A 13,420-nucleotide genomic window follows, 5' to 3' on the forward strand; every position below is an offset into this window, starting at 1 on the left:
TCATGCAACTTACCACCCAAATGAATTTTACCTCCTTTTCTTCTCACTAATAGAGCTTTCATTGGGTGGTATTTTATTGCTGCTGACATTTTTACTTTTTTTGTTATTAATCGAAATGTAACGATTTTTTTGCAAAAAACATGAAATTTTTCACTTTCAGCTGTAAAATTTTGCAAAAAAAAAAAACGACATCCATATATAAATTTTTCGCTAAATTTATAGTTCTACATGTCGTTGATAAAAAAAAAATGTTTGGGCAAAAAAAAAAATGGTTTGGGTAAAAGTTATAGCGTTTACAAACTATGGTACAAAAATGTGAATTTCCGCTTTTTGAAGCAGCTCTGACTTTCTGAGCACCTGTCATGATTCCTGAGGTTCTACAATGCCCAAACAGTAGAAAAACCCCACAAATGACCCCATTTCGGAAAGTAGACACCCTAAGGTATTCGCTGATGGGCATAGTGAGTTCATAGAACTTTTTATTTTTTGTCACAAGTTAGCGGAAAATGATGATGATGATTTTTTATTTTATTTTTTTCTTACAAAGTCTCATATTCCACTAACTTGCGACAAAAAATAAAAAATTCTAGGAACTCGCCATGCCCCTCACGGAATACCTTGGGGTGTCTTCTTTCCAAAATGGGGTCACTTGTGGGGTAGTTATACTGCCCTGGCAATTTAGGGGCCCAAATGTGTGAGAAGAACTTTGCAATCAAAATGTGTAAAAAATGACCGGTGAAATCCGAAAGGTGCACTTTGGAATATGTGCCCCTTTGCCCACCTAGGCTGCAAAAAAGTGTGACACATCTGGTATCGCCGTACTCAGGAGAAGTTGGGGAATGTGTTTTGGGGTGTCATTTTACATATACCCATGCTGGGTGAGAGAAATATCTTGGCAAAAGACAACTTTTCCAACTTTTTTATACAAAGTTGGCATTTGACCAAGATATTTTTCTCACCCAGCATGGGTATATGTAAAATGACACCCCAAAACACATTGCCCAACTTCTCCTGAGTACGGCGATACCAGATGTGTCACACTTTTTTGCAGCCAAGGTGGGCAAAGGGGCACATATTCCAAAGTGCACCTTTCGGATTTCGCAGCCCATTTTTTACACATTTTGATTGCAAAGTTCTTCTCACACATTTGGGCCCCTAAATTGCCAGGGCAGTATAACTACCCCACAAGTGACCCCATTTTGGAAAGAAGACACCCCAAGGTATTTCGTAAGGGGCATGGCGAGTTCCTAGAATTTTTTATTTTTTGTCGCAAGTTAGTGGAATATGAGACTTTGTAAGGAAAAAAGAAAAAAAAAGAAAAATCATAATTTTCCGCTAACTTGTGACAAAAAATAAAAAATTCTAGGAACTCGCCGTGCCCCTCACGGAATACCTTGGGGTGTCTTCTTTCCAAAATGGGGTCACTTGTGGCGTAGTTATACTGCCCTGGCAATTTAGGGGCCCAAATGTGTAAGAAGTACTTTGCAATCAAAATGTGTAAAAAATGGCCTGTGAAATCCGAAAGGTGCTCTTTGGAATGTGTGCCCCTTTGCCCACCTTGGCTGCAAAAAAGTGTCACACATCTGGTATCGCCGTACTCAGGAGAAGTTGGGGAATGTGTTTTGGGGTGTCATTTTACATATACCCATGCTGGGTGAGAGAAATATCTTGGCAAATGACAACTTTTCCCATTTTTTTATACAAAGTTGGCATTTGACCAAGATATTTTTCTCACCCAGCATGGGTATATGTAAAATGACACCCCAAAACACATTGCCCAACTTCTCCTGAGTACGGCGATACCACATGTGTGACACTTTTTTGCAGCCTAGATGCGCAAAGGGGCCCAAATTCCTTTTAGGAGGGCATTTTTAGACATTTGGATCCCAGACTTCTTCTCACACTTTCGGGCCCCTAAAAAGCCAGGGCAGTATAAATACCCCACATGTGACCCCACTTTGGAAAGAAGACACCCCAAGGTATTCAATGAGGGGCCTGGCAAGTTCATAGAAATTTTTTATTTTTTGCATAAGTTAGCGGAAATTGATTTTTTTGTTTTTTTTCTCACAAAGTCTCACTTTCCGCTAACTTAGGACAAAAATTTCAATCTTTCATGGACTCAATATGCCCCTCACGGAATACCTTGGGGTGTCTTCTTTCCGAAATGGGGTCACATGTGGGGTATTTATACTGCCCTGGCTTTTTAGGGGCCCTAAAGCGTGAGAAGAAGTCTGGAATATAAATGTCTAAAAAATGTTTACGCATTTGGATTCCGTGAGGGGTATGGTGAGTTCATGTGAGATTTTATTTTTTGACACAAGTTAGTGGAATATGAGACTTTGTAAGAAAAAACAAAAACAAAAACAAACAAAAAATTTCCGCTAACTTGGGCCAAAAAAATGTCTGAATGGAGCCTTACAGGGGGGGGGGGGGGTGATCAATGACAGGGGGGTGATCAATGACAGGGGGGTGATCAATGACAGGGGGGTGATCAATGACAGGGGGGTGATCAATGACAGGGGGGTAATCAATGACAGGGGGGTGATCAATGACAGGGGGGTGATCAATGACAGGGGGGTGATCACCCATATAGACTCCCTGATCACCCCCCTGGTAAGGCTCCATTCAGACGTCCGTATGATTTTTACGGATCCATGGATACATGGATCGGATCCGCAAAACACATGCGGACGTCTGAATGGAGCCTTACAGGGGGGTGATCAATGACAGGGGGGTGATCAGGGAGTGTATATGGGTGATCACCCGCCTGTCATTGATCACCCCCCTGTAAGGCTCCATTCAGACGGCCGCATGTGTTTTGCGGATCCGATCCATGTATCCATGGATCCGTAAAAATCATGCGGACGTCTGAATGGAGCCTTACAGGGGGGTGATCAATGACAGGGGGTGATCAGGGAGTGTATATGGGTGATCACCCCCCTGTCATTGATCACTCCCTGTAAGGCTCCATTCAGACGTCCGCATGATTTTTACGGATACATGGATCGGTTCCGCAAAACACATGCGGACGTCTGAATGGAGCCTTACAGGGGGGTGATCAATGACAGGGGGGTGATCAATGACAGGGGGGTGATCAGGGAGTGTATATGCGTGATCACCCGCCTGTCATTGATCACCCCCCTGTAAGGCTCCATTCAGACGTCCGCATGATTTTTACGGATCCATGGATACATGGATCGGATCCGTAAAAATCATGCGGACGTCTGAATGGAGCCTTACAGGGGGGGGGGGGGGGGTGATCAATGACAGGGGGGTGATCAATGACAGGGGGGTAATCAATGACAGGGGGGTAATCAATGACAGGGGGGTAATCAATGACAGGGGGGTAATCAATGACAGGGGGGTAATCAATGACAGGGGGGTAATCAATGACAGGGGGGTAATCACCCATATAGACTCCCTGATCACCCCCCTGTCATTGATCACCCCCCTGGTAAGGCTCCATTCAGACGTCCGTATGATTTTTACGGATCCACTGATACATGGATCGGATCCGCAAAACACATGCGGACGTCTGAATGGAGCCTTACAGGGGGGTTATGAATGACAGGGGGTGATCAGGGTGATCACCCCCCTGTCACTGATCACCCCCCTGTAAGGCTCCATTCAGACGTCCGTATGATTTTTACGGATCCATGGATCGGATCCGCAAAACACATGCGGACGTCTGAATGGAGCCTTACAGGGGGGTTATCAATGACAGGGGGTGATCAGGGTGATCACCCCCCTGTCATTGATCACCCCCCCTGTAAGGCTCCATTCAGACGTTCGTATGATTTTTACGGATACATGGATCGGATCCGCAAAACACATGCGGACGTCTGAATGGAGCCTTACAGGGGGGTGATCAATGACAGGGGGGTGATCAGGGAGTGTATATGGGTGATCACCCGCCTGTCATTGATCACCCCCCTGTAAGGCTCCATTCAGACGGCCGCATGTGTTTTGCGGATCCGATCCATGTATCCATGGATCCGTAAAAATCATGCGGACGTCTGAATGGAGCCTTACAGGGGGGTGATCAATGACAGGGGGTGATCAGGGAGTGTATATGGGTGATCACCCCCCTGTCATTGATCACTCCCTGTAAGGCTCCATTCAGACGTCCGCATGATTTTTACGGATACATGGATCGGATCCGCAAAACACATGTGGACGTCTGAATGGAGCCTTACAGGGGGGTGATCAATGACAGGGGGGTGATCAGGGAGTGTATATGCGTGATCACCCGCCTGTCATTGATCACCCCCCTGTAAGGCTCCATTCAGACGTCCGCATGTGTTTTGCGGATCCGATCCATGTATCCGTGGATCCGTAAAAATCATGCGGACGTCTGAATGGAGCCTTACAGGGGGGTGATCAATGACAGGGGGTGATCAATGACAGGGGGTGATCAGGGAGTGTATATGGGTGATCACCCCCCTGTCATTGATTACTCCCTGTAAGGCTCCATTCAGACGTCCGCATGATTTTTACGGATCCATGGATCGGATCCGTAAAAATCATGCGGACGTCTGAATGGAGCCTTACAGGGGGGTGATCAGGGAGTGTATATGCGTGATCACCCGCCTGTCATTGATCACCCCCCTGTAAGGCTCCATTCAGACGTCCGCATGTGTTTTGCGGATCCGATCCATGTATCCGTGGATCCGTAAAAATCATACGGACGTCTGAACGGAGGCTGACAGGGGGGGTGATCAATGACAGGGGGGGTGATCAATGACAGGGGGGTGATCAGGGAGTTTATATGGGGTGATTATGGGTGATCAGGGGTTCATAAAGGGTTAATAAGTGACGGGGGGGGGGGGGGGGGGGGTGAAGTGTAGTGTAGTGTTTGGTGCGACTTTACTGACCTACCTGTGTCCTCTGGTGGTCGATCCTAACAAAAGGGACCACCAGAGGACCAGGTAGCAGGTATATTAGACGCTGTTATCAAAACAGCGTCTAATATACCTGTTAGGGGTTAAAAAAATCAGATCTCCAGCCTGCCAGCGAGCGATCGCCGCTGGCATGCTGGAGATCCACTCGCTTACCTTCCGTTCCTGTGAGCGCGCGCGCCTGTGTGCGCGCGTTCACAGGAAATCTCGGCTCTCGCGGGAGGACGCGTATATGCGTCCACCCAGAAGAGCAGGGCCGCCGGCAGGACGCAATCCTGCGTACGGCGGTCCTGGAGTGGTTAAAGGGATTCTGTCACCTCCCCTAACCCAAAATCGGATTTTAAAGCAGTCATGCAGCACAGCTTAACTTGAATAGGCTGTGCTCTTCTATCTTGTAATCCGTCCAGTAGTTTATGTGAAAATCGACTTTTATGGTTATGCAAATTAGCCCTGAAGGTGCCCAGAGGGGCGTTTTGTTCTCCTTAGTGAGCCCAGTAACGCCCCTCTTACAGTGCCCAACCCGCCTTCCTTGCGACTGTCTAACCGCCCACAGCCTCTCATCCCTCTCCCTCACGGCCGAACGAACTCTCGCACAGGTGCAGTACCCACTGAGGGCTGCGCCAGTGCGATCTGCAGGAGACTGAGGGCAGGAGCTTCATCCTCGTCACTGGGCATGCGCCGAGCCCAATGACGTCCGATGCTCGCTCTTCCCTCAGTCAGGGAAGAGCGAGCATCTGACGTCACTGGGCTCGGCGCATGCCCAGTGACGAGGATGAAGCTCCTGCCCTCAGTCTCCTGCAGATCGCACTGGCGCAGCCCTCAGTGGGTACTGCGCCTGTGCGAGAGTTCGTTTGGCCGTGAGGGAGGGGGAGGAGAGGGATGAGAGGCTGTGGGCGGTTAGACAGTCGCAAGGAAGGCGTTTTGGGCACTGTAAGAGGGGCGTTACTGGGCTCACTAAGGGGAACAAAAACGCCCCTCTGGGCACCTTCAGGGCTAATTTGCATAACCATAAAAGTCGATTTTCTCATAAACTACTGGACGGATTACAAGATAGAAGAGCACAGCCTATTCAAGGTAAGCTGTGCTGCATGACTGCTTTAAAATTAGGGTTAGGGGAGGTGACAGAATCCCTTTAAGGGGTTAAAGAGGACATTTCACCACTCCTGACATGTCTGTTTTAATAGCTACATGCATTCCCCATGTAATAACAATTCTGGAACATCTATTCTTATGGCTCTATGTTGTGCCATTCCTTTATTATTTCTACTAAAAGTTATGAATGAATTTCTAGCAGTCTGCAGTAAGGGCACAGAGGGGAGGTAATCAGTGGGGGGGGTGCACAGTCTGACGCTATCCAATTAGTGCTGCCATTTTCAGACTGTGCAGGTACACCCCCTCAACTGGTTACCAACACTCTGTACCCTTACTAAAGGCTATTAGCAATTCATTCATAACTTCTAGCAGGAGTAATAAAGGAACAGCACAGCATAGAGCCATAAGAATAGATGCACCAGGATTGTTATTACATGGGGAATGCATGTAGCTATTAAAATAGGCATGTCAGGAGCGGTGACAGGTCCTCTTTAAATATAAATTAAAAATGTGCATTCATGTAATATTCACCCATCTGAAAAATTGCAGCATAACCTGCTAGTATTTTAGGTTAAAAAGAATGTATGATCCCACAAATGACAGGTGCACTTCTCTTAGACCGACATTTTATGGCAAATGGAATTATGTATCATCAAGTGCTAGGAGACGATTGACAAACGCTGCTGCCAGTGTGAAGAATGGGCGATCTCATCTGGAGGTTACTGCCCACACTCAGGATAAGTATATGGAATTATCTGTCCTTGGATTCTGCTCGGCAGCAAGCTTTGATGGAGATTTCAGAGGTTCTCAGCTGGAGGGGACTGTGCTCAATGAAAAAAATATTGTGTATCAAATAGAAAGCCATTTCAGACACCGGTAATATGATAACTTGCCTGCACAAAGATGTTCAACATAAAAATCATAACACATGCATAGTGGGGATCCAAAAGCATTTCAACGCAGGCATACATCACTGTATCTAGGGCTGTGCAGTGATTGTACGGTAGACAGAGGATGTGATGATTTTGATCATACGGTTTATGGATATTATGGTAATTTGAAGGCAGTTTATATTGCATATTGGGCCCCACATCCAATCTCACTGCCATTATCACCGCTTGTCCATTCCTAGTACAGTTCATGGGGGGGGGGGGGGCTACACAGCTGGTTCAGCTCCATTACACTACTTTGCGAAATTGCAAGTGGAAAGGTAACAAAGTTTTTTTTCTTCCCCTCAGCAGAAGCCAAAAGGATAGGTCATGAAGAAACTGTGCAGTAAATTATTAGACGGCATAATGCAGAGGAAGCATAATACACCTTGTGAAAAAGAATATAGCCCTTTACATGCTGGAAGCTTGCTGCAAGTCAATTAGAAGTGAAACATGGAAGACAGGTATTGTCAATAGATCGCAACTATTAACTTGTAACTAAAAGACATTGGTTAGCCTTTATTTCCAGTTTTAATGATATGCTAGATATGCTGTGTGGAGGTCCGGTCCTATGAAAGACGGAGCCTCCTGTTGTACAAGTAAACGTCACATTTAAAAGGACATCAGTCAGCAGATTTGTAGCTATGACACTGGCTGCTGACCTGTTGCATGTGCACTTGGCAGCTGAAGACATCTGTGTTGGTCCCATGTTCATATGTGCCTGCACTGCTGAGAATTCTTTTTATATATATATGTAAATGAGCCTCTAGGAGCAATTGCTGTTAAACTTTATCGCCAAATGCCTTGCCCTCTGCACTTTGACAGGACCAGACGTGAATATGTATTAACTACCTGGCTCTGTCTATCAAAGTGCAGAGGGCACGGCAGCTGCAGAGATAGCAGAGTCTCTAGGTGTAATGACAACGCCCCCGTTGCTCCTAGAGGCTAATTTGCATATATTAAAAGATCATTTTTCTCAGCAGTGCGGGAACATATGAACATGGGAGCCACAGATGTCTTCAGCTGCCAAGTGCACATGTAACAGGTCAGCAGCCAGTGTCATAGGAACAAATCTGCTGATGGATTAGCTTTATGGTATAGTGAACATGGTCACAATGCAATATAAAATCTTAATATTTTAGTGCAAATATGCAATTTTCACATGTTTATATGTATGTTAGTAACTTTCCTTTAATGCAATGTTCAGTGGTCCAGCACTATTTATACTGTATATGTACAGAGATATAGTAGGATATATATATATATATATATATATATATATATATATATATATATCCACACATTATAATTATATATTATATATACATATACATATACACACACACAATTTTTTTCTGGAAAACAAGCATGATGTAGACAGAAAATCATGTTATTACTAGGCATTCTGTATAGTTACCTTTCCAAGGAAGAGTACAAAATCTCCCACTGTGTTGATGGCAGCAACCCTCAGTACATTTTCCACCAGAATAACAAGGGCATCTTTTGCGGAAGTGCAGAAATTTGTGCTGTTGATAGCAGTGGCTGTATATGCATTCTAAACATAAAGCAATACAGGAAAGTGATACAACATGACTTCTACAGAGATTGCACAGTTCCAGGTACAGGAGAGAAATGATTAATAATACACATGCCGCCTTGTCCTACATGGCTCTCTCAGAGAAGATGCATGCTCAGTAGTACCTACTCAGGGCAGATGAACAATATGACCTCTTTTCTGTCAATGAATTACATTTATAAATATATTTTCTCAGAAAGACAACCCCTGCCCTTACGCTCTTCTAAAATAGACTTCATAGACCGGAAAAGGCCCCTGCATGACCCAGCCCGCATAGCCGTTCTGTAACGGCACCGCCAGCTATTTGTGTCACTGCATATTGTAAAACATAACTATGAACAAGAGCTGGAAAAAGATCAGCTTTTGGCCAGAATTATTCCTGTGTACATCTTGCCAAAGAGAGAGCTACCCTGGAATCTGTATAGGAAATACCCACAGTGTTCGCTATTATACAGTGGAAGTATTGTCTTTAAAGGTTCCCAAAGGAAATGTAAATCTTGGTGGATCATGTTTTGTGGAACATTCTGCAAAATTCAATGCATTATAAAAATATAAATCGCTGATAAATATCTTGTGGAAGTAACTTATGGTCTCGATATATACTTCTTGCTATATTAAAATAACTCTTCTACAATACAGCACTGAATCCAATAGTTAGTAGTCCAAACAACATTCCCAGAAAGATAGTTCATCCTTCACCCGAAAAAGGATGGCTAGTTTGAATTACTGTAATTGATAAAAAGGAATAAAATGCGTTTGGCTGGGTCAGCCAAACGCATCATTAAGGCTACTTTCACACTAGCGTTCAGGGCTCCGCTTGTGAGTTCCGTTTGAAGGGGCTCACAAGCGGCCCCGAACGCTTCCGTCCAGCCCTAATGCATTCTGAGTGGATGCAGATCCGCTCAGAATGCATCAGTCTGGCAGCGTTTGGGCTCCGCTCCGCTCAGCAGGCGGACACCTGAACGCAGCTTGCAGCGTTCGGGTGTCCGCCTGGCCGTGTGGAGGCAAACGGATCTGTACAGACTTACAATGTAAGTCAATGGGGACGGATCCGTTTGAATATGACACACTATGGCTCAATTTTCAAACGGATCCGTCCCCCATTGACTTTCAATGTAAAGTCTGGACGAATACGTCTGAGGCTACTTTGACACTTAGAATTTTTTTTACAATATAATGCAGACGGATCCGTTCTGAACGGATCCACCGTCCGCATTATATGAGCGGATTCGTCTCAGACGGATCCGCTCTGAACGCAAGTGTGAAAGTAGCCTAAAAGGCAGTCCCACAAAAATCTTTCTTCTCTGACCTGTTAGACAGGTACATGATGTAAACTGTAGTGAAGGTAATCTTCTTACCAGTGACTGTATTTGTGAGTTATCCCCTCCCTTCTGATCCTCAGCTGTGTCATGTGACCAGTACTCTGATCTCCAAATGGGACAGGAAGTCAGTTACTTCTCTATTCACTCCTATGAGACTGAAATTAAAGGGGTTCTCCAGGCTTTTAATATTGATGAGCCTCAGGATACACCCCCACCTATCAACTCTATAAAGTAAAGGCGCGCGCAGTGCGCATGTGCAGTTTCCCTTCTCTCTTCCTGCTCGCTGCTGCTATGTCTATGGCAAAGCAGCAGCAAGCAGAAAGAGAGACGGTAGAAGGCATGTGCACACTGCGCGCGACTTCCCTTTATACAGCTGATCGGCAGGTGTCCCGGGTGTTGGACCCCCCCCCGATCTGATATTGATGACCTCTTATGAGGATAGGTCATCACTATTAAAAGCCCGGATAACCCCTTTAAGGCTCCCATAGGAACACCGAGACAAACTGCCTTCCTCTCAACACAAAAAAGATGCGTTGTTATTTGGAAAGTCAGAGTGCTGGTCACTGCTGAGGATCAGACGGGAAGTTAACGCTCAAAAATACAATCACTGGTAAGAGAATTTACATTAATTACAGTTTACATCACATACCTTTCTAACAGGTCAAAGAATGACATTTTTTGTGGGAGCACTTTAATAAGTCAATCATTTGTTCAACAGATCAACGATTAACCCCAACAGGGTTTTCCGAGCACTTAAAGGGGATGTCCGCATTTTTTTTATATTGATGACCTAGCCTCAGGATACGTCATCAGTCACAGATCAGCAGGGCGCCGATCAGCTGTTTGAAGAGAACACAGCGCTCATATGAGCGCTGCCTTCTCTGCTTACTTGTTGCTGTCGCAACTGGAGCGGTGTAATTACATATCAGCCATCCTATTTACTTCAATGGGATGTCTCCTTCCTAGTCACTTGAACAGGAAGGAGCTGTCCCATTGAAGTACAGCCGCTATCCAGCGAACAGTGCTGTGCTTGGTAAGCTGCGAGGAGGCTGTGGCTGATTGGTGGGGGTGATATTGCGATACGTCATCAATATGTGATCGGTGAGGATCCAACTCTCGCACATCTGCCAATTACCTGCTGAAAAGGGTTGTGCTGGACTCCCACCTATCTGATAACATACCCTGAGGCTGGATGGATATACAAATATATTATGTGTCATTCAAAGAGTAACAGATCTGGTTCTCACCTGATTTAAATATGTGAGGCACTTTTCTAGACACCAGAGGCAGCAAATACAGGATTTCAACATACAGCGGGCACATGCGTTCTCCTAGAACATTAACAAGATATGTATTTGGTCACTGATGTGATCACTTACAGAGACCTCTCAGATCAGATTTGTAACTGCAGTTTTGGTGCTATGAGGTACAGTAAAATGATTCCCATCTTTTACATGATACATGGCTGACAAAGACATCTCAAATGTTTATTAAATGAAGAAAACGAGCATTACAGCAGTGTGGTTCTGGGAACAATCCCTAGATATTACGATTCCAACAAATTAATTTTTCACCTCTTGTCAAAGTGACAATATGCTTCGTCACTTTGACTGGTGACATGCTGTACATTAAACCACCTAGGATTTCATGAAAGGACAGCTTACTTTAGGGAAAAATATATTGTGATAGAACGATGGAACTGAAATGACAAAATATTAATCATAAATTCTTGCAGAAGATTTTTTATGGTCAGGTGACACAGGGTAGATTTTCCAAAGCAGAATTAACTCTGGATTTACAGCGTTTCCACAGCAAAATCCACCCCAAAGCTGCTTGGAAGCGCTTATTAGTACAGCAGGCTGGCTTTGTACTCACCGATTTTTGGGTGTTGGCGCTGTCCTCTGTGCTGTGACCTGTGCACCGTGCTCTGTGACCTCATGCTGTGCGATGTCAGGTGACAGCACAGTGCGGCAGGAAGAGCGCTGGATCTCAGAAGGTACAGGAGAGGGGAGTTGATTTTTTTTGTCCGATTAACATTCGGGGTCTGATCTGAGGTCTAATTAACAATGTGGTCTGATCTGAGGTCCGATTGGAGGTCTGATGAAAAATATTTTTCTTATTTTCCTCCTCTATAACCTAGGTGCATCTTGTAGGGCAAAAAAATACACTATATATACACGCATTTATACCTATATAATGTATGTTGCACTGCCATTTTTAGTGAAGAACTTAGTAAAACATAGTTTTTTTAATAGAAATCCTTGGTGCCTTTGATCATTTGTACATTACTAGGGCAATCCAAACATTAATGAACTATTTTCATATCAGCTAGGGAGCAAGCGCTGTAGTATCATATGACATCCTATGGCGATAGGTCCCATGCTCAAATCAAGAGTCTAGCAGATAGAGTAGGAAGAGCAGCCAGAGGAATATTCCAGACAGGAGAATTCCATGAATAAATCTTTTGGAAAGCTAGGATCCTCCTGCACGGTTAAGAAGTGGACAATTTGGACAGTCAATAGAAAATATTGCACATATCATATTGTTATGAATCTAGTCCATGTTATCTTTGACCAGAACAAACTGGTGTTTTTTCCTTAAATGCTAACTTCTTTTCATACAGCAATGCTGACAAAATCCACTCAAAGATAGCCCACACCATCAATTGTAATGACGTTTACCTTCCCTTTGAGTTGGCTATGAATGTACATGAGGATCATTCTTGGGATTTTCACCAGAGTAATAATGAAGGCTCCTTTTGCCACTGTCCCAAGATGGTAACGAATCAGTCGACTTACTGAAGCCAGAATAGGAGTAAATGGGAGGTCTTGCTTGTTTCTGCAGAGAACACATTATGTAGAAGTGTCTTAGTCAGACACATGTAATACAACTCCCATTCTCCATTTTTATACTAGCATATAGTCTATAAAAAAAATGTTACCTTGTGAAATAATAGGTGACTACAGCTCCTGCAATTGTCATCTGTTGGCAGGCTAAAATGAATTCACTGATCCATATGAGCCCAACTAGATGATACCACCACATGTATTGCAAAGGACCGTTGATCTTGAACTCAACAAATCCTTGTTCATTTTTGAATGCGTCACCTAAAAAGAGAAGTTACATTAAAGAGGACCTTTCACTACTCTACAAACGAAAAACTAACTATACCTGTGGGCAGAGCGGCGCCCAGGGGTCCCCCTGCACTTACTAGTAAGTCTGGGCGCCGCTCCGTTCGCCCGGTATAGGCTCCGGTGTCTGCGCTCCCTCTGACTGATTTCTTGTAAGAGGCGTGTCCCTTGCTGCACTGCTGGCCAATCGCAGCGCACAGCTCATAGCCTGGCTATGAGCTGTGCGCTGCGATTGGCCAGCAGTGCAGCAAGGGACACGCCTCCTACAAGAAATCAGTCAGAGGGAGCGCAGACACCGGAGCCTATACCGGGCGAACGGAGCGGCGCCCAGACTTACTAGTAAGTGCAGGGGGACCCCTGGGCGCCGCTCTGCCCACAGGTATAGTTAGTTTTTCGTTTGTAGAGTAGTGAAAGGTCCTCTTTAAGTAGTTAAAAGAGTAGAAAATACATTAGCAGTTGGGGCATCTCAGTG

The 13,420-nt window shown here is 44.8% G+C and overlaps 1 protein-coding gene across 1 annotated transcript in view; it reads right to left on the minus strand.

The window, feature by feature from the left end:
* Positions 1-13,420, minus strand: part of LOC122929472 (choline transporter-like protein 1) — a 179,468-nt gene that overhangs the window by 25,179 nt on the left and 140,869 nt on the right. The window contains exons 10-13 of the mRNA XM_044283063.1: positions 12,759-12,924; positions 12,499-12,655; positions 11,065-11,148; positions 8,337-8,474 (exon numbers count right to left, since the gene is read on the minus strand). Of these exons, the coding sequence (XP_044138998.1) occupies positions 8,337-8,474; positions 11,065-11,148; positions 12,499-12,655; positions 12,759-12,924 (545 nt within the window). The remainder of the gene's footprint in view (positions 1-8,336; positions 8,475-11,064; positions 11,149-12,498; positions 12,656-12,758; positions 12,925-13,420) is intronic.

The sequence above is a fragment of the Bufo gargarizans genome, chromosome 2 (genome assembly GCF_014858855.1).
Source record: "Bufo gargarizans isolate SCDJY-AF-19 chromosome 2, ASM1485885v1, whole genome shotgun sequence".
NCBI lineage: Eukaryota > Metazoa > Chordata > Amphibia > Anura > Bufonidae > Bufo > Bufo gargarizans.